Raw genomic sequence first — 23,014 nt, forward strand, 5'->3', positions numbered from 1 at the left:
AAAAGAAAAAGACTGCAAATGAGGGAAACAGACTATGTAGTAGGGCTGAACGATTTGAGGAAAAAATCTAATTGCGATTTTCCTGCCAGATATTGCGTTTACGATTCCATTTGTGATTTGTTTTTAAAGCTACATATTGCACATCTACGATCATATTAAAGTAATAAAAAAGAAAAGAAAAATCCACAGAAGATAAGACATTTCTGTAACCAATCTGTGATATGTAACATTATTCCAGCATTTATCTTATGAAAAAACAGTAAATATAATAATGGAAAGAGGTGTTAAATTAGACCAAATATTTCACATTCGATTAATCGAGGTCTTCACGATGCTAATCGCATTCTTTCAAATGGCGGTTTTGATTTGAAAGCGATAATAGTTCAGCCCTACTATATAGTGATTGAGGTTCTTTGTCCATCTCACCCACAGAGCCCTGTCAGACGACTGAATGGAGAGATCCTTGCAGTACAAGCCACTGTTCCAAATAGTAAACTAAAACAGCAAGTCAGGTGGGGAGCCCTAAAGAGACACACACACACACACACACACAATGGCTCGATGGAAACTATTGCCCCCCCCCCATCAGTACGCTCACTGGAACAGCAGGTAACGACACGTGGGCGCACATTACAATGCAATCTGTTTGTGGGATCACAAGCCTGTTCACAAATCATGCATGTTTGGATTGGAGCAGTCGCTCTCTACTTATGGTCCTAACACACAAATATGCCTCCATGGTTTGTTCAAAAAATGAAGGGGGGAGAGGGAGACAGAGTGAGAAAGGGAGATATTCTATTTTCTTATTCCATAATAACACCCAAACAAGAATGAATGTATCCTACTAACAAGCAGTGTCTTGTTGTCTTGAGCTCCAACATTTTTTATTTTATTTCAAATTTTTTATTATTATTATATTATTTAAAACACTGTTGCACTGGGTGACTTCGTAACCGTGAACGCACACACTTTATTTGGACTCGGTCCCACCTGCACCTTCCCGCTCCCCTAGTTACTCACTTGATTAATTCACCGTTGAAAATAGTCCCCACAAATGCACCATTTCCCCGTTGGAGCAGCATGTGATAAAAACTACATTGACCAGCTGGTTTAGGAAATGACTGTGCAAACGTGTTAATATGAGCATGGGTTCTCTTATGAGGTAGTTGCATTGTTCAGGAACAGCGGTTCATGAACCTGCTCAAAGCAGATCGAGATGATGCACTGCCAGATGTAGGATCTGGCTCACCCCTCCAGGACTGGAACAAACCAGTCCAGTTGGCCAGTGGGAGCCCACTTTAAAATTACAGCCACGCTAGAGTGGAAAAATCGGAAAATTAGAGAATTGAGAAACATACAGGGATTGCATTGTGCTATACTAACGCATCCATTTCCAAACAGCTTACAGCCTGCTAATTGTTTTTAAAGCCAGTTATAAAGCCATTATAACTGGTGAAAGTGATGGTCACAGCCAGCTAAAAAATAAGTAAGCTGCTACCTGAACAATTATATTTGCTAATAAGAATGCAAGAGTGGAATCCATTTGTGAATGTGTAAACGCCTGTATTTATATGGCATACAATACTATATCATTCATGTGGCTGCTGAAGAACAGACGCTCTGCTTCTAAAATGTTTCCAGTGGACATTTACACCTGTGGCGGTGCTCTAAATGAGCCGGAGCACAACCGAATGCTGTGGACATTCGGGGTGTGATGTACGTCCCCCGTCTGCTCTCTTCACTACCTGTCTTGCAAGGGCAACGTCGCTGCATCCAGGGCTTACTGCCGCCCAGGATGGTTGTCATTGGTTTAAAGAAACACAGCAAGCCAGAGCATTGTTTTCCCAAAATAGAATTTCTTTCTCTGCCGTTTCTGAACTTAATCAAGATCACTTAGCTTAACTGCCAGTTACATCTCATTTTGAGTAAATGGTTTGGCAATGAAACTACAGCCCATGCATACTACTACAGCTACATTCCCATCATTAGTCAAAGTTCAAGCCAGAAATTGGTATATTGACTGAGATAGATCTTTACAGTGGAGTTTTGGGTAACCTGCAGGATATTTTTTTTTAAAACAACCTAAATAAGAACAAAGTTGTAATAAGGGCTGCACCAAAAACGATTATTTTGCTGATCGAGTAATCTGTGTGTGTGTGTGTGTGTGTTAATTAATTTAGTTTGGTCCATAAAATGGCACAAAATCCTGAAAAATGCCCGTCGTCCAAAATATTTTTTTTACCATTATAGAAAGCAAACAAAACAGAAAATGTAAGTTGAAACCAAAGAATTTCTGTCAATGTTGCTTAAAAAATGATTCACTTTATATGATAATAATAACAGATGCAGCTCTAGTTGTAAAAGGCTAAGGTTATTTGAGAAAGGTGATCAAAAGCCATCCAGAAAATGTGGACTCTGTGGTGTCACCCTCACTGCTGAGACCCATTTGATGTCCTCAGATCACTCTGTGACAATTGTCATCCATTCATTCCAACAAGACCAGAACAAAGGCATACAAAGTAGCGTGTTTGACAGACAGAGAGAGGAGGCATTGTCCCAAGAGGAGGAACATGGGCCTCTAAATCCCTGCTCAGGACTCTTTGTTTTAGGGGGGCAGCTAAGCCACAGGGGTCACCTCTAAGATACAGCGGGTCAGGAGGATAGACGCCTAGCAGCCGAGAGAAGAAAGGTGGAGGAGGACCTGTGATCATAAGCTACGTGCATGTCACCGTCTTTCTCACACACAGCAACAAGGCAGGCCAATGACAGCAAACAAAAAGGAGAGAGTGGGGGCTCTGGTTTCCTTAAAGCAGCCCCAAGCATCAATCTGTTAGGTCTTCTCAAACACACCTGATCAAGACATTTTCTTTTCCAACAGCACCTGTCACTTTGGATATAAAGCTGAGTCATATTTACAGACAGATGTAAAAATACTAATCTAGATGGAATTAAACAGATTCTATCATTACATTTGCTACCAAATACATAATCTAACTAAATACATGGGTGGATGTGAAGTGGTCAGTTAAGACATAATTTTTCTGAAAGCCATTTATCTCCCAAACCATTCCCCTCCCAAAAAAAAAACCCCTCTCACTTCCCAGATTAAAATATCTCAGATTAAAAGATTATTTCTGCCATCGATGCTCATTTTTGAAACAGGATTTGCCGTGCATAAGCGTGTTTGCATTGATCATTCAGCGGCATCAAAGGCATGATCAATAGCAGAGGACAAACTAATCTGTAAATGTGATTAATTGAGCTAATCCTGTTTACTGAGGGACAGCAGAAATTATCATTTCCAAATAGCACTATTGGAAGTGATCAATGAGAGAGCGCGGCTCCATTACCACAGGGCAGCTGAGGCACCAATGCATGACCTTGCTTTGCTGACTGCTTGTCTGGACTCGGCCTGCCTGGTCTGGCAGAGGTTCTGGGCAGCAGTACACAATAATCTATTAGACTGAATGCATGCCTTTAAATGGCCATTTTTCTGCGTTTTAGGCCAAAGCAAGTCTCCTCTTATGGAGGTCCTGCAATCTACGTCACAGCCTCCAACAGCTGCCACACTGCTGCTCTGCTAGCATGTAGATGCATTACAGACTTTCACATGAGATAGTCTCAAAGTCAATTTTGATCCGCCAGATGTGTAAAAAAAAAAAAAAACTAGTTACATTTTGTCAAATTCAGATCGACAAACATCACAGAGATTTATGGTTATCAGCAATTGCCCACTGTTGGAGAGCAAACTACAGAAGAAGAGACCATTGTTGTGGTTCCACTTGGAGCCCACAGAGTTTACCATGCTTTGCAGGGATCATGCTATGAATGATACCTTTCATGTCCTGTAAAAAGGAACTTTAGTACATACAGTATGTGAACTGAACCGAATGAGTAAAGGTTCATTTCACAGTGATCCTTTTTCAGGTGTGATTATGATGAACAGTGTGTTTAAACTAAAATGTTAAGTTAACATACAGTATATGTTCATATGAGTCCTGCAGCAGTGTTCACTGTAACATTAGTCTCAATTAATGAGGAAACGGGGCTCGTTGTGTGGGATAAAGCTCAACATATGGATGAGAGGTGGACACGCCAGTAGAAGTTTTTTTATATTTATCATTTCTTTTTTTTTTTCTTCTTTTTTTAGGGATAGACCGATTATCGGCACTGGCCGATTATAGGGCCTTTTTTTGTTTTTGGCAGTCTGCAGATGATCAGCATTTTATTTGCCTGATAACCGATAAATTATGAATTAAAAAGTGTTCTACTTTGGCTCGGCTACAGCTCCGCTACGCTGTGTCTGTCCCTCTGCTTCGGTTTGACTCCCCACTGAGTCGGACTTGTCCCCCCCCGACAACACTATCTGACTCTCTGTTACTGGGGATTATGTTAAAAGTTTTTACATTTATTAAATGATTGCTTCAAGCATTTAAACAAAGTTTTGTGTTGGAGTTTGTAACATTCCAAAATCTTAATTTTGACTGTAAATGCATATTGGTTCCAAATATCGGTTATCAGTTTCATTAACTAATAATAATAATAATAATAATAATAATAATAATAATTGGTATCGGTCTTGAAAAACCAGTATCAGTCGATCCTTTCTTTTTTATAATTACCTGTTGCACCAGTTCAACTGAGGCTATACAGTATGTACATACTGTACATGCTTCTATTTTTAGGCATGACACCTGTGTTTACCTTATGTTAACTATATAACACACTTTATTAGTTAGGTTTTTTTATTTTTTTTTATTTAAAAAACGAAGCAGTTTGACATTGTTTGGGACCGTTATTATCACCATATCTGTGTCTAAAGCATAGGAAAAATTTAGAGCAGATAATTAAATAAATAACACTCAAAAAGACTAAAGTCAAAGAAGTCCAACTACGTATAATAAGATCTGAGGAAAGTCTCTACGTTAGTTTTGATGCTCACATTAATTTTACATTCTTGGGTTTAAGGTGCTGCACTAAACGGCTCGAGTGCTAGACCTACAAATGATAAATGGTAGGGAAAACCCTGCACGGAACCAATCACAACAGAGAGTAGTTTTACCTGCTCACACTAAATGTAGTCTTTGGATTTAAACTGATTACACTGCTTGCTGACAGGTTGGTGTAGTCTTGTTGAAGCTGTGGACCCTGCATGGGACTTCATGGCCCTTCACCATCACAAGGCTCTAGAGTATAACATACCTTCCACTGGACATGTGAAGTGCAAGTCAAACACTGCGCCATATGTTCCCCAGAATAAGAAATGGGGACGTTTAGGCATCTGCTTACAATCTTTTATAATTGCAGGTGGAGCATGCAAGGTCAATTGGGCCAATTTGATTTTTATGGTCGAACCTGTTGCCACAGTTATGAGGAATCCATTTTCTCTGCACCAAACCCCCCCTGCTTGTTCTGTGGTTTGTATTTTTCACAGGAAACAGGACTCTAATTCCATACAGTGTCAGTTTGGATATTGGATTGCTTGTCAAAACAAACAGTGATTGCCAGGGCTCTTGCCCAACGACTGGAACAGCTTTAAGTAGAAGAATCCGTTGTTAAGGTTGTTTTTCTATTCAGATTTCCAGAATATGAAGGTGTTACACTGCAGGTACTCTTTTCTGTTTATGTGACTCTCAGTCACAGCAACTGTGACATTATGACAGTGTTTAAAAGAAGAAGAAAAAAAAAAAAAATGGGTAAATGCCAAACACACCTTTCAAATGTGCAGACAGTATGGGAAACTGAATTTCCATGACCACAAGTAGAAGTGGAAAATAATCAGAATCACATTTATATCCAGCGCTGCTTCGATTCCTTTATGCATCAGAGAAAAATAAAAGTGGGGAAAAAAAGAAGACAAAAGTAAAAGTGGGCCCTTGGGTTTTAATGTCTGAGCCTGAAGCTCTTACAAGAAAAAGTCAACAAGTAGGAAGTGTGTTGCTCCAGGCACAGGGATCAAGTTCAGCAGAGCAGGAAAAGAATCATTATGCTCTCTGGACTGGCCAAGTGGTGTTAGGAAAACCCCTATAGTCTCTTATCCCAGCTTTCTCACAAATAAACACTTCCACACTGTTAACTGTCCTTAACCAAACACCAACAGCTTGTTGCTAACACTCACACACACTCACACAAATAGGGCCCGAAACTAGCAGTGGATGCATCAATCGGTCCAATGGCCGAAAATGAATCCCCAACAATTCTGATAATCGATCGATCGCCCAACCATTCTCTGGTTCCAGCTTCTCGAAATGTGAGGATTTATCAACACTGTAAAAGTGATTATTTATTTGGAAAGACAAAAAAAGTCCAGGGTGCTCAGGAAGTTCAGTCAAATGTTTGAAGGTGCTCTTTAGGGTCGGGAATTCAATTAAGGGTAGGAAAAAAAAGACATAGGGAGAAGCAACTATGTCGCTATGTTGCTTCTCCCTATGTCTTTTACATTGTCTATTATGAAATAGCCAGTAAAATAAAGGCTTTTTAAAATCATTTTGAAGAAGAGTGCCTTGGATTTTCCCTTTTTTTCTACACTTAATTGAATATTTATTTGATTTGGACTGTGGTTAGACAACATACGCTTTTTTAAAGACGTGTTTAAGACACACATCCACACATCTTGGACTGTAAGAAATGGTGATGGTCATTTTTCATCATTTTCTGAAAATGAATACAAAAAACTATTAGGCTAAGCAATCAATAACGAAAATTAAATTAAAAAAATATATTAAAAAACTGTTGAGGCTGTCCCTTGTAATTCTGTTGTCTTGTATTTGTGTCCTTAAATTGACGTGTGATGTTCAATGCTCAACATGGAAATACTGGGGGGACTGAAAAAAAACTCTCTTTTAATTTTAATCTCTTCTCAAAATCCCTTTTTAGTTATTCTTATATATAATATAAGTATAACTTTCTCTATTAATAACTAAGCCAGAAAAAACCTGCATTGTTATTTCTTGAATTTGGAATACCCTGTACTTAAAAGGTTAAAGTAACCACGATATGTGCATGTAGTATGTGTGTGTTTTATTGTATTTGTATTGTGTACTTTCAATATTGGTCATGTTGGATCTATTTTTGTACTTAAATGTAGGGGTTGGTATTGTTTTACATTTTTCGAACAGTAAAACTGATGCCGAGACTGCACTGAAACCCCTCACTAGGGGTACACATATATATATATTTTTTATATATATATATATATATAATCGTCATCGCAATGTCTAATGGATTAATGAACACAATAATAAACACATCGCGAAAGGCTGCGACATATCACGAAAGAAACTCATTTTTTACGTTAGTTGAAAGAAAATATCAGCAGAAAACTCCACTTTAAAATGTAACGGTCACTATTTTTTTAATTTTCTCAATTTGTTCGTTCATTCCATTTGTTGTAAATTCAAAAAGCATATTGGTTGTATTTTGGCAAAATACTGAAAGCAGCAGAAAGGCAGAACTGACTACATTTTAATATCTGTTTATTTATCGCAAGTAATATCGTTATCGCGACATTCAAGGCTATCACGTATTTTCCTCATGACGTGCGGTGCCCAACTGGGACACATGACGGGGACATCACTGTGTACAGGGCTGCCGAGTGTGAAGCTGCTCACTAAAAAGCATTGACATTCCAGTTTGGTGTGCCCTTGTAAGAGCACACTATCCTGTGTCTCAGTACTGGCTATTATTAGCCGCTCCCTGACAAACAAAGCATTAATACCCTGGACAAACACACAGGCTGCCAGCCACTGAGCTTCAGCTTCAAGCCTCTGCACTCAAGTGGCTGAACCTGTGTTTTCATCAGCTCCTCAATTTCAGCCGGCGCTGACCTGCAGGCGCTTCGCCTCCGAACCAATCCCCTCTCTGCCTATTAGGCCCTCTCAATCCTTTATTTATACTCCACATAGAAGAAAGGCCACAGTCATTGTCACTTCAAAGGACTCTTAATAACCGACTCATCTGAAATTCATCTTCTGTTTGACTATGTGCTTATTTGACGAACAATGAACCCTATTTTTCTTTTAATTGAGATACTATTCCATTGACATCCTCAGGAATGTTAACTGACTGCATTCGTCTGGTTTTTGCATTGTACACAAATGACCCTGTTTTAAGCATATCTATTTTATACTTTTTTTAACACACATTTAGGGCTGCAAGTAACAACTTTTTTCATTGACAATTATTTTCTCGATCAGTTGTTTGGTCTATAAAATGTCAGAAAATGGTGAAAAATGTGGATCAGTGTTTCCCAAAGCCCGAGATGACGTCGTCAAATGTCTTGTATTTGTCCACAACTCAAAGATACAGTTTACTGTCACAAAGGAGAGAAGAAACTAGAACATGTTCACATTTCAGAAGTTTTTTTTTTTTACTCAAATCAATGAATCAATTATCAAAACAGTTGGCAATTAATTTAATAGTTGACAACTGGTTGATTTATCTTTGCAGCTCTACATACATTTATGTGTATTTTACGCACAATAATTAACATGAGCACTTGAGTCAATCATGTAAATGTGTCAGATTTAGTCATACATGCTGGTTTTCATCTGCAGGTGTATGTGATGTACTGTTGTGTACAGTGCTAAGCATAAGTGAACACACCCATGCTAAAGTTGACTAAAAACAGGAATAAAAAAAAAAAATGTCCTGTGATCATGTCCAGTCCAGCGGTTCAGCTCAAGGTACAAGATTTGTGTCAATGCTAAAGATTAGCTTAATTCTTACTTCAATGAAATTGTTCTCACGATGCTGCAGCTGATCAGACTTCAGATGTACACAACGCACTGATATTTAATTTACCAATACCTGATGGGAGATTTATTAGGGTACATATGTATTGTGCTGTATTGTTACTTTATGTCTAATGTAGATATTAGAGGTGTTGAAATGAATCAAATAATCGATGCATTGAATCGTGGACGTGGACGATGCTGCATCGATAATCGGCCGGGCCATAATCGATTATTTCTGTTTACAATTTAATGTAGGCCTAACAACATTTCTGTTTACATATTCTGTTATGTTTTGCACATTCAGGAAGTGCTGTAGTTTTATGTATCCAATTTATCTAGTATTAGAGCACTGCAGAATGTTTTGTTTTTGAAGCTTGAAAAGCTAGGAATTAAATATCCTATATGGCTTTAATAGAAAAATGTTATTTGACGCATCATGATGCATCGAGATATCGAATCGAAGACATGATAATTGTAATCGAATCAGGAGATCAGTGAAGAGTCACACCTCTAGTAGATATGCATTCGTAAAATTATAATTCAAAACTAAATTATTTGCATTGATAAAAGAAAAGTACCTTACTACCAACCGAATATACTGTATGTCTATGACAAATGAGAAACACTGCGGAGGCCTATTGTGTCCATTGTGTAAGCTGAGATGGAGATGATTATTCACACCTGTCAGCAGCAGGTCTCTGAGGTCCTCCGATCACAGTTTCTTGGTTGTTCCTGGCTCTAGGCTTCAATCTAATCCTAAACTCTGGAAGTCTCTCCCCTTGGACTGAAGATCTGTGGACGCTTTCAGGTCTGACCCACCTGTGTGTCCTTCCTTTTTGTAGTTTCTTTATTCATTTCTAGTTTTATTCATTTCCATTTTATGGTGTTTTTATAGCAAAGGCGCTACACTAATACGGGACTAAAACTAATAAAAATGTTAGACTGCAACAAAAATTAAATCAATAGCAAGCGTTAAAATGGGATACTACAATTTAAAATTGAACATCAGAGATGCAAGAGACACAAAAAAGGTTAAAAAAAAATTGGAGCAGCCAAGGCCGAGATAACCAGACTTTAGTCCCTAATATGGGCCAAACTCCAAAACAATGGATCCTGCAGGGTTTCTGTTAATAATTTGTATTCTCCTGGCCCCAGCTTGAGTTGATTCAAGTGACTCAGACTTGACAAAGCGGAGCCACAGAGGACATTATAAAACTGTAAAAGTGTGCCACACTGAAACACGCAGAACACAGTTTCACTTCTACATCGTGTAGTACCGAAAAACCAGCGACCGAGCAAAAACTCAATGCAATTCTCTCCGTTAGCTCCCACTGGCATTCCTCTAAAAACGGTCAGTCCTACCAAAAAGGTGGATTTTCTCTGAAAATATTCAGTATCATACTGAATACTTAATAAACACAAACGCTTGAAGAAATAAAACAGACATTCCTTGATAATAACATTAATCAAGGCTGCTCCAGAGGGACATCTGGAAACTCAAACATTAGCAGTGAAATCAAACTGCAGCAACAGGTTTGGGGTTATATGGCCTCCCCATTCACCCTGCATTAGTTTTTGTATAACCTTAATGACAACACTGTCTGTTCCAATCAGCTCAGTGCTGCTCCACAATCCATTTTTCAAACTTTATGACAGTTTTAATTGCTCCCACCTGCTGCCTGGTGGACCCGCTCAACAGCCACTTTTACTCACGTGTGGATGAAGACAAAGAAGTCTATTAGGTGCAACTTGCCTTTGCTGCAGTAAGGTCACTTAGGCATTAAATTAGTTCCAGCCCGTCTACCCTCCCAAAAAACGCACACGCGCACACACACGCACACACACGCACACACACGCACGCACGCAGATTTTATGCCGTATCGCTATCTTTTCTTACTTCACTTGGCTGGTGTCAATTTAATTTTCATCGGTTGCCAAAGAGGCATTTTATTGACTCAATAATAAATGAGCATCTGAAAGTCCTTGTGACATCATGTATAGACTTTTTTTAACTATTGTCCGTCAACTCATTCAGCATATATCCAATGCACCATTTTAGTCACGGCGGTGAACTAAAGTTTCCGGTGTTGTGCTCACTCTTCTGTTGCCACAGCATTCCCCTTAAAGCCATGCTGTTGCTTGCTACTAATACAACTGCTGCTGGTGATGTAGCTATTCAAAAGCCCCACCTCCACCCCAGCATCCACCTGCAGGCTCTGAGTCCACCTTCTCCGAGAGGGGCGGTAGTATTGTAGAGGTTGTGACAATGGTGATGCTTCACACATAACGCGCATGTATGCGTGCACGTGTGAGTGAATATTTCAGATAGGGTGGTTGGTGGTCTGTTTCCTGCGCAGGGTGTTTATTTGTTAATTTATTCAAAAGCCGTTTGATTTCAGCTCAAATCCTTTTCACAAGGTTTGTCACTACAACACTGTGTCTGAAGTATATATATATATATATATATATATATATATATATATATATATATATATATATATATATATATATTGTTGTCAACACTGTGAACTTACATTGATCTTAACTTCATGTGTAGGATCAAACTGCTGCCCCCAAGTTAAGTTATGCATTAATTAAGTTATGTTATGAATTTTTCAACATGTAGAGCTCTTTCATAACAGTTGCTTAACTGTAAAGATGAACAAAGCAATGTGTCACAGCTTGAAAAAACTGTGAGAGACATAATACACTATTTTGCATCAATTTCACAAGTGGCTTAAAAAGGTTACAGATCCACAATTCCATTTGTGGGTAAGTGTCATCAGTTGGCCAGCTGATTGGCTCAGAGTGTCAGGCCAGTGTTAAAAATACTAAATGAAATGGGTACATCAAAATGAACACAGGGCAGCTACAGTCTCTCAGACCTGTAGCCCGTCAGCCCCTTAATTATGGAAATGCCATTGAACAATTCTTGAAACTGAAGACACTTGGCACTATTTCTGGATGTTTTCTAAGCAGTTTTTGTTCAAACTAAAAGATATGTTCCTGGCATTACACAGTAACCCTTAATCTTTCAACCAAATAGTTACAGCGCACGGCCTTTTGAGAATGTGTGTGTAATTGTTGGAGGCTGACGCCAGATCCACGATGTGAATTATCATCCCAGTTGGTGTGCGACAACTAATGCTGCAATGACAGCTGACTGCATTTCAAACCCTCAAACTCATCCGGGTCACAATCAACCTATGAATGTGACCATTGAAAAGCTTTTTTTTGTCCATTTTACTCACAAGAGCCATACTGCATCGTATGAGCACAGGATAAAAACATATCATCTGGTCTTTGGGGGCTCTGAACAATCACTACTGCATATAAGCTGAACTACTTTATTTGACTAGCTGCGGGGAACTGTGCTCTACAATGATAAGAGCAGCGGTGTAAAGTTACAGCTGGTTAGCATGTGCACATTGCAGCAATCAAAGCCAAGGGTTTTTTTGGTCACAAAGACACCATTTTGCCTGTGAGAACACGCTGCTGCCAGCCTCAGTGTACATTTCAAACATTGAACAGGCTCAGAGGAGCATGTGTTACCCTTGTAGCAGGTCCATGGTAGACGTGACCATCTCAGCGTACAGCACGGCGTGCCCCAGCAGGCTGGTCTTCAGGTTCTTGCTGTAGGTTTCCATACTGAAGTGCGGCCAGCTCTGGGACTCTGAGGAGTTGGTGACCAGGGCCAGAGAGCCCTCAGGCAGCGAAGGATCATCCTGGAGCTCAGAACTGGACAGCATCCTGAGGGAGGCCTTGGACAATGTGAGGAGGCCATTTTGATCTGCACGTGTCTGCAGCCAATTCAGGAAGACGGCCTTGGTCTCCTGTGAGGAGCAGAGTAGGACAATAATGCCATCAGTTATTTCTTTTATACGAAATATAAACAATATGTACCCTTGTCTCTATAGACACAGGGCCTACAGTTTAGTCCACACTTGCATTTTCTGTAATGTTATTGGATATACCACCTGAGGTCTCTTAGAAAAGTTTGGAATTGCTTTTGCTTTAAAATATACATCGGGCAGTAAAACTTAGTTTATTTTAGGCTAACTTTGCCAGAACTTTCTGACTTCCTCTCAGCTACGAGCCTATTGGCTCTTACTAAAGATCTAAATCTTTTTGTGTAACTTAATAGTTTAGCTGGGGACTGTTTTTAGTGTCCGTGGTAATGAAGGAACATGTCACTCAGTGGAATCGTGTGGCTCATCGATGTGTTTTTAATAGTTTTTTTTGGACAACATGAAGCTCTGTTGTACAGAGGAATAATATATGTCAGGCTTTGGAAACACACATTATACTTGTTAGTAGATTCCAATTCAGGGTCGGTTTTGAATCCTTTACAATCCCGTAATTGACTCCGTCTGCTGAAAGCCCGACCGACGTCTTTCACTTTCCCTTTAAGCTTATAGTTGTTCATCGTTTCATTTCCTTCTTTCCTGTGATGGCCCTGCCCCAGTATCAGCCATAACTACAGCAGATAACTTCTAAAATAACATTAAAATACAATAAGCAATCTCCCGCTACCTTTTACCTTGCTGGAATCTCGCTAACACAGGCTTTTTTCGGTGTTGCGTCGAAATCTGTGACCCATCAGAATGTGTTACTGTAGAGCCGCTCTGTCCTGCCTTAAATCATTTTGTGACTTTGCGGGAAAACTCGACCGGGCAGAGGCATTAATAAAAACTAGGCCTATATAAAAGCGTAAATAGCGTTCTTTTCACTGTAAGTCTTACGTTTGCTGTTACAGGTCATTTATGATCATCAGATGGAAAATTAAACCGTTTCAGAAACATTTCAAAGTTCCTCATAGTTGCTTTAAGGGGTTCTGCTATTGGCATTACCTCATTACTAATCACGTCGTCTTCTAGACAACAGTGGGCATGCACACACACATACTGTATTTAACTGGCTGTTCATATCCGGCACCATCTCGCAATCCAAGCTTTTAGAGAAACAGTTCATATTCAGAATCATCTGTTCAAGATAAGAGTTGTAATGTATTTGGTGGATTTTCCGTTAGAAATAAATGTGCTGAATGAATTGTTCAGTGTGTGTGGCTAATCAATGACATGGTGTAATTAGGCAGCAGTCCCAGTCTGCTCTGCTCCAGTCACTTCCTATCAATCAGGTTTCTCTCCAGTGTCCTTACACACACAAAACAGGTTGTCTGAATGTTTACTATGTTTTCTCTATGGTGGATACATTATTGTGTTATGGACTTCCTTCACCTCTCTCTCTCTCTCTCTCTCTCTCTCTCTCTCTCTTATCAGATTTGACTTGATTCTCTCATTGTTTGTAATCTTAACGTATGCGATGTAATAATGTGAAGCACTTCATTGTGCAATTCTGCCTGAAAATGTAAATAAAAGCTGATTTGATTTGATTTGACATGAACATGAAGTCATCCTCACAAGACATAACAGGATATGGTTTGCACTCAGTATGATACTGACATTTGACAGATTGGTGATAAACTCATTTTGAAGCTATAGTGCATAGTTTCTGTCTCCCCCATGAGGAATTCTAAGTAATGACCCCAAAACTGTCAGAGCATCCACATGACACACGCCTTACGTGATCGCGCCCCCCCCCCCCCCCCTCTCTATACAGCTGCTAGTAGCCAAGGAGGACACGGAGGATTAAAAAAAAAAACTTGACGGACTCTTCAGAGGAGGTCATTATCTTCACTCGAGTTTCTGCGCGGGAAAGTCACCGGACGCCACAATCTTCTGAACACAGCCATACTGAGAAATACAGAGAGAGCTGAGAGCTGATAGTCTTAATTAGTTTGTAGCAACTCGTTTGGCAATGGCTTGAATGTAACATAATATCAAAAAGTTACGCACTAAAGCTTTAAGATGAGCCAGACTTCTCATCAAATCGTGTCACAGGATTGGCTGAGCATGACAGATTGGTCGCAGTGTCAGACATCTTTGTAAGTCTGATACATGACAAGCATTGTTTAAACTCAACTTACTGTATGTTACAGTAGAAGGAGTGAAAGGACGGCCACAATGTATTCTGAATGAACGTCTGAGTGGAAATCTCATTTCTAAGATTTGAAATTTGAAATCTCCAAACAGTGTGGTAAAACCCTGGTTATACTGCATTTCCAACTAAATTTGTATTATTTGTGTAATTTTAGATCTATTCTTAGTCAGTGGTGGTCAAACGTCCATCTTTTAGGCACACATTTAGTCAACTTCATTCTTCTTTCGTATTGGTCCATTTTTATGAAATGAGCGAAAACTCTATCTTTTAGTCTTGTCTTATTAACGTCCTTTCTAACAGTGGGGCCATAGAAAGGGCCAACTGACAACTAGGAAAAGACTGTGTCAGAAAGTGATAGCCAGGAAGACAGCTGACAGCTAGTATTTGTAAGACTAGTGGAGCTAGATAGGCTTGACAACTGTGTGGGGCCATGGCAGTTTAGCCTAGCCTGGTCCTACCAGACTCTGGTACATTTCATTTGTACAGAGAGTCTGGCCACTCTCCATTGACAAGTGTTAACTTCCTTGAAGGCGGGTACTCTGTTGAAGTTTAAAACTATTGGATCTGCCCAGAGCCACACTGGAACTGCCATAACCAATCGCTAACATTTGGTCGTGACGTCGGCTTAGCATCGCTAGCCTTAGCCAACTCCTTCACCACTAACGGAGCGAGCTGGAAAATCAAACTCCGCTGCACCATCGTGTGTAAATGTGTGTTAATGTTTATCTGATGAGCAGGTGGCACCTTGTATGGCAGCCTCGGCCACAGTGCGTGAATGGTTTCTGTATTGTATGTTAGTCGTTAAGACTAGAAAAGCGCTAAATAAATACAGTCCATTTACATTAGACTTATGAGAGCACAGCCTGCAGGCCCTAATAGGCCAAAACATTATTTAACATAAATACTGGGCTTCCATAGGGATGCTCACTCTGCTCACACTGTCATATTTTACAGTCTATTGATAACTGTAACTAAAGAGAATAACATATCAACTCCAACCAGCTTTGGCACACAATAAGCCTCTGCACTTCTGAATAAATCCTAAAACAGTTTTTTATTTATTTATTTTTTTTTAAAAGAGAGCTTTGCAAATCCATTCCAGTCCTGATTCTGTTCGACTCAAGAACCCACTTCATTTCCAGACAGAGGGAAATGGTGATTTACCACCTCATGGCAGAGAACAGGAACACCCACTGAGCAGTGATGGAAGTCAGCCTCACTGATCACCACCACACTGAATGCATTAGTGTGTGCTAGAGAGGGTTTTCATCACTGGCAAGGAGTCCTACTACTAGACCGACTACGGCAGAGTGTCTCAGCCTCACAGCTGTTGCAGTGGCACGATCAGGTGCTGTGAATGTTACCCTGGCCCCACACACCTTTAAAACTACACAACTGACCCGTTTCCTTCCTTAATGGAGAGACAGAAAATGACACAAGTGGGATGTATGCATATTATGCCAGGGGATAGTGCCAGTTGAATGGTCATCATTCTCCATGGGTATTTTACATGATCTAATTCTTATCTGCTTTATAATATATACATATGTATACAGTGTATCTCACATTGTTGTACTGACATGTCTTGTTACTTATCAGCCAATGTGTATACACACCAATAATACTATACAATTGGCCGATAATATTGCCCATGTCAATGTATTGTTCGGAATATGAGCATGTCATGTTATACAGTCCAGTTATTATGTTGAGTGGTTATTACAGCACTGTTCCTTGTTATGTTTTTTTGCTTGTTTAAAGAATGTAATCCTGTAATAATGTGTCTGTCTGCCAAAAATACTGTTAAAAAAAACACTGGTACAGTTTCACCTGGACACAAGAAGAAGAATAAGAATTTTAGCAAAACACAATTTATTATATCCAGTAACAACTATATATGATTTAGAGGCCGACCGATAAAGGATTTTTAAGGCCGATATCGATACAAATATTTGGTCCGATGATCCGATATTCCAATATATCGGCAGATATGTATTAAAAAAAAAAAAAAAAATCCAGAAACACGTAACAAAACACATGTTCCAAAAGAGCCAAAAGCAGTAGATTTCTGGGCTCCAAATACATTGATTTCAAAGTCCTGGTGAGAATACTACTTGTATTTGGCACATGAATGGGAAGGAATGTGTAAAATTCTACTTATTCAGGTAAAGAGTTTCCAACCTGCTGAGAGCGAGTAGCAATGCCTGACAACAAGCACGTATGGAAACCTCCACCACTCATACGTAAGACCACTCAAGACCAAAACATCAATTGACAAAAACAACCTGACAACTTTAGGACTGAATAAAAGCTACTGGAAACAATCCAAGCGTAGTACACCAGGAGCAGAGCGGCCATTCTACAGACATGTTGAGGTACACAGCTACCAGCTCTCCTTCTCAACCTACACAACAATCTGGAAACAATTCTGCAGCCCCCAATTTCCATAAGCCTGCTTCTTGTTGGGACTTGGGGGGGGCAAGGTCAAAGGCCACACACCAATCCAAATATACAACAATGAAGCCAAAAAGTAAAACTACACTGCTACAACTACTACCAATATTACTACAACAATACTATTTAGTTTTTGTTAAGGAAGGCCCAGGCTCTGTGCCCAGATAGGACACCTCCCATCACGGACACCAGCCACTGGAAGGGTTGCCCTGAAGAATGACTCAGGTCCTTGATGATTCCAGTATCTCAGCAACCTGGAGCTCCGACTCCCCCTAGTGGCTCTTCTTGAGCTCCAGCTCCATGACAAACGCACCACTCCGGACAAACTTCCTCGATCTTATGAAAATGCTGCTATTGTTGTCATTTTCTTACACATCCATACAAATATTTTCCAGAATAAATATCTGTAAATAAGAACAATTCCTTGTTGAATCCTTCTTGAAAATTAGAATTCAGATTAGATACACATTATACCTATATGCTACAAATTACTTTTTTTTCAATCATTCCAAAAATAGTCTTTTAGCTTTTTATTAGACCGCCACTTAGACTGAACTGTGATGGCTGATCAAAGACTGATTTAGTGCCCTCATGTTTGTATTGGCCCTCTGTACACAGACCTGCTGTGAGCTGGCTGCATATATGCTCATATATTTGCATACATTTAGGAAGCCAAATTGTTTCCACGTGTAGTATGCAGCATATCTGTGCTGTCGCTCATACAATTAACTTTAATAAAAACAATCTGGTGTGTGTGTGTGCGTGCGTGTTTTCTCTCAGGCTGTCACTGAATAAACAGGCATTCGAATATGAAACTGTATTTCCGAATATTGTGGGACCTGCCTCGCACGTTTTTCGGGTGGGCCTGGGTCGCTGCTCCCTTAACGTTCAGCTGCCTGTGTGCCTGAGTCCAGCCGGTAGGCCAGAGATTTCACAGCGAGCGAGTGGGTGTGTTGATGACGTTTTTGTCACGCTGCGGACGATCAGAAGTAAACAAACGAGGGTGAAGAAGACGCCAGACACCAAAGAAAACGTCAAACTGGAGAGACAACTAGATTCTGGAACTTCTGTCGGTAAGGACCGACGCCAAATTTGTCAGACAAATTCAAGGAACGGCAAGAGACCCATTTGTTTATGACCAGATTACAAACCAGATACGTCATCGCGGTGTAATCCGCGTCATGAGAGAGAGAGTGGGGGAGAGGTCTACGGTGTTTATGTTAAGTTTTATATTATATAGGACATTATTTTGTTTATTTTGTAATGTGTAGGTATGTAGATCTTTCAAAATACATGTTAATGTTAAAATAAATATACCTATACACTTAGTTATGTCTCCCGTTGTAATTGTTTGCCCTCTTATGGACATAATGCGCACAAATAAACATTTGAATATAGTCAAACCAATGTGTTTTTTTAGAAGGCATCTTCGGGGCGCCTGGGAGGCTCACCTGGTGGAGCATGCGCCCATGTATAGAGGTTTACTCCTCGACACAGCGGCCACAGGTTCGACTCCAACCTGCGGCCCTTTTCCGCATATCATTCCCCATCTATCTCCCCTTTCATGACTTCCGTTGTCCTGTCAATAAAGGCCTAAAATGCCCCAAAAAAGAATCTTTAAAAAAACAGAAGTAATAGTCGAACGTCATTTTGACACCCCTACTTAATGGATAATGATGATGATGGATGAATAGATTTTTGTTCACAGGGAGGGGCAGAATGTCAGTAGAAATGTAAAAATAACACAAGAAATATGATTTTCATCGTTACACTTAACTGTATTTTTACATTCTTGGGAATAAAAGATAGATACAGAAATGTTGTATCAAGGCACCCCTACTTATGTCTGTGTACTTGATGTTGCAGGGAACAATGGGCCTTCTTAGTTTGGACATGGTGAGACAAAAAGAATCCAGGAGAGTCACAGACAAATCTATCGCATGACTGATACCGACAGATGAGCAGTGTGGGTCTTACCTGAGAGGTGGCCAGCAGGTGGACCGGGCTTGGGGCTGGAGTCTGGTTTCGCTCACAGCTGAGGCCCAGCGAGGTGAGGATCTCTGTCAGGACTTCATAACGCAGTGCATTGCTGACCTTCAGTTCATTGAAACCTTCCGATGTCAAATTCTGCGAGTCAGGAGCAATTTCCAGGTGGGCCTGCAGACAGGGAACATACAGCATGTCTAACAAGCGTTGATGCATTGACTTAAGTTAGTAGACAGTCCCAACAGGAAATAACAATTTTACTTTTGCAAATGTTAACATACATTTAACAAATCTGCTCTTAAAATATATACATATTTCTAACAATGTTGATTATTGGGGTCCGGTAGTGGGTGGTGGTGTTGTACTGGAGCGCATTTTTTGAAATGCATTTCTAATATTCCCTCCCGCCTATGTAAAAAAACAAAATTCACCGGTTAGAAGTAAACGTGGAAGTGAACGGATCATGTGAAAATGACACCACTTTACCATTGACCCAAAACAATGGACAAAAACATGCCAACACACGGCTAACTAGCACCAGCAAGACTACAAACAAACAGCAGGGCTGTGGAATGGGTAATAAATCAACAAGTGGTAGTCCTCCCTGGAACTCTTTTGGTGCAAAGCCTAAGAGTAAATCATTTTCCTGGATGGAAATGGGAGGACGACTAACGGGCAGGGCACAGCGCCCTGAGATTTGTGATACGACCGGCTGGCCTGCACTATCATCCAGGCAGAGCGCCTCTTCAACCCCTGTACTCAGTAGGACACAGCCTCGGACAGCTGCAAAAGGGAGAATTAGCAACAAAATGCCTCCCCAACACCTGAGTGTGCAGGTGGAGAACAGATTTGCTCCTCTGCTGCAGGACCCTGGACATGACCTGGATTGCGTCTCATCGTCACACAGCAGGGTAAGGACTGAGAGCAATTCAAAAAGTAAAAAGCTACAGGGAAAGCTAACAACTGGGCACCAAACTCTGATTGTGGGTGACTCTGCTGTAAAAGACATAAAAAGCAGTAAAAACACCAAAATACTCTGTTTTCCCAAAGACATGGTGTCTGACTTGGCCCAAAGAATCCCAGATATCGTGGCAGCACACCCAACTGTGACGAACATTATACTGCATATAGGGTCACATTGTGATGTTGTAAAGCAAGAGTCTGAAGTGCTGAATCGTGACTTTATGAATCTGCTGAACTCAGTCAGCTCCCTAAACTCAGAGGTGTTTATCAGTGGCCCTGTACCGCCAGTCAGAAGAGGAGCTGAGAGATTCAGCAGACTGTTGGCACTGAACAGATGGCTTTCAACTGCATGTACCGTCCACTCTCTGCAGTTCATTGACAATTTTAACATTTTCTGGGACCGCAGACATCTTTTTAAAGCAGATGGACTTTTTCTTAACAAGCCAGGAGTAAAGCTGTTCACCTCTAGCCTACTTTACTTTCTGCACCACACATCTACTCCCTCGGCCAAGGACACAAGACAAGATAAACAAACAAAACAAGAGGAAGACACAACAAAGTGCGGCAGTGATCCACCACAGCCCCCACCTGAGCAAAGATTTGACCATGGAGGACCACAGAACAGAGACGAGAAATCTCAACCCCCCTTTTCACCCATCCAACACTCCTCAAACCCCCTTACCAACCCCGACGCCTTTGAGGATCCATCGCTCTCCCCATCCGCCTTTTCCCCTGTTTGCCCCTGCCACATGTTGGGGCTCACTGACCGGATGGAGCAGCTGGTAGATGCTGGAATCAAGTTTGCCCCACTACCTTCTCCCATCATTCACCCCCAGCATCAAACTGACCCTGTTTTGACTGAACCGCTGAAAGTAAAACGCCAGGGACCTCTGCCCCCTCAAGGACAGCAGCGAAGTCCTTCTCACCAGACTGATAAGTATGCTTGTGTACAAAATGCAACAAGCTTTAACTGATATGTGCTGGGCCCAGGCTGCATGCCTAGTGGCACTCATGACTCTTTCCAGGACAAGCCTGGGCCCTGTGTATTCAATTCTTCGTCAATCAATGTTGTGATAGGTAATAGAAAAAGAATGGTGAATCCGCTAAGTAAGAAAAAGAAGCACTTAACTGCCAACTTAGCAAATTTAGCATCCATTCCTCGTCAGCCACAGCCTGTCCCAAAAAACGAGACATAATTATTTTAACACACTAACATTAGCCTTACTAAACGTCAGGTCTTTGGCGGGTAAATCATTTTTAATCAATGATTTTATTATTAAGCACAATCTTGACCTCATGTTTTTAACTGAAACCTGGTTAGACCATAATAACAGTGATGCTGTTCTTATAGAGTCAGCTCCCCCTAACTTCAATTTTATGAGTGAAAATAGAGTGAATAAGAAAGGAGGTGGAGTCGCCATTTTGTTTAATGACTCGTTCCAATGTACTCAAATATCTTATGGAAACTTTGCTTCTTTTGAATATGTGGCTCTTCAGCTAAGGTCCTCCCCTCGACCTATATTTCTAATTATCTAAAGGCCACATAAATACTGTGCATCCTTCTTTGATTGCTGTCTATAATCTGTATTAACTTTGACTGTGTAGTTATTGCTGGTGATTTCAACATTCATGTTGACAACCCCCAGGATAGAGGGACCAAAGAACTGTGTTGTATTTTTGAGAACTATGGACTGACTCAGCATACACACAACAAGGGGCACACTCTGGACTTGATTATCTCGAAGGGTTTGAACATTTCCAAGGTTGTGGTGACTGATGCTGCTCTCTCTGATCGTTCCTGTGTTTTCTTTAATGGCACTATCTCTGTGCACGAAAGTGTCCAAACAAGTTAATAAGAAAACGGTATATCACTGACAACACCAGTGAAACATTCATTCAGCTTTTTTCATCCACACCCACCCTCTCAGGGGTCTCAGTCACTGAGCTTGTAGACAATTTCAATTGTAAAATTACAAATGTTATTGATGCCATTGCTCCCATTAAGGTAAAAACTGTCTCTGATAAGAAAAGATCTCCATGGAGAAATGTTATACTGGTAAGAACAGAAAAAAAAAGAGTGTGTCGAAAAACAGAACGCAGGTTTCGAAAAACTAATCTCCAGGTCCACTACAACACCTATAAAGAGAGACTTCGCATTTATAATTTGGAACTGAGGAATGCAAGGCGGTCCTTCTTCTCGGACATTATTGCCAAAAACAATAACTCGTGCTTGGTTTGCTACTGTCGATAGGTTAACAAACCCTCCAGTACCAGTAGCATCTGAACTTTTATCCACGAGGCCTGCAATGATTTTGCCACCTTCTTCAAAGACAAAATTCAGAAAATTAGACAATCAGTGCTTCCATATCGAGTACAGGGTATGTGTTGTCACAGTGTCCAGGCAAAACAAATTCCAATAGGACCCAATTTCATATGATTAACCGTAAAAACCTGGAGGACATTATACAACATCTGAAAACCTCCTCCTGCTGCCTTGATATTCTACCAATGGGCCTTTCACAGATCTTCTACAGATACACGTCTCTTCTCTCAGGTGTCTTCCCACAGGCCCTGAAAACTGCAGTCATTAAGCCACTCTTTAAAAAAGAACAATCTAGACACGTCACTAATGAGCAACTATAGGCCAATATCAAACCTTCCATTTTTAAGTAAAATCATTGAAAAAAACGGTTTCTCAACAACTCAACCTTTTCTTGTCACTAAACAACAGTTTTGATGCCTTCCAGTCGGATTTTCAACCCCACCACCGCACTGAGACAGCTCTTGTTAAAGTCTTTAATGACATCCACTTAAACACAGATAGTGGCAAAATTTCAGTCTTGGTATTACTTGCATTTCTGGCTCAGTACTAAAGT

General features: G+C 40.4%; 1 protein-coding gene across 2 annotated transcripts in view; it reads right to left on the minus strand.

Moving 5' to 3' along the window:
- Positions 1-23,014, minus strand: part of hlcs (holocarboxylase synthetase (biotin-(proprionyl-CoA-carboxylase (ATP-hydrolysing)) ligase)) — a 43,923-nt gene that overhangs the window by 13,174 nt on the left and 7,735 nt on the right. For both annotated transcript variants that reach the window (XM_078265424.1, XM_078265425.1), the window contains 2 exons: positions 19,167-19,346; positions 12,288-12,568 (listed from right to left, as the gene is read on the minus strand). In XM_078265424.1, the coding sequence (XP_078121550.1) occupies positions 12,288-12,568; positions 19,167-19,346 (461 nt within the window). The remainder of the gene's footprint in view (positions 1-12,287; positions 12,569-19,166; positions 19,347-23,014) is intronic.

This window comes from Sander vitreus, chromosome 13, assembly GCF_031162955.1.
Source record: "Sander vitreus isolate 19-12246 chromosome 13, sanVit1, whole genome shotgun sequence".
Classification (NCBI taxonomy): Eukaryota; Metazoa; Chordata; class Actinopteri; order Perciformes; family Percidae; genus Sander; species Sander vitreus.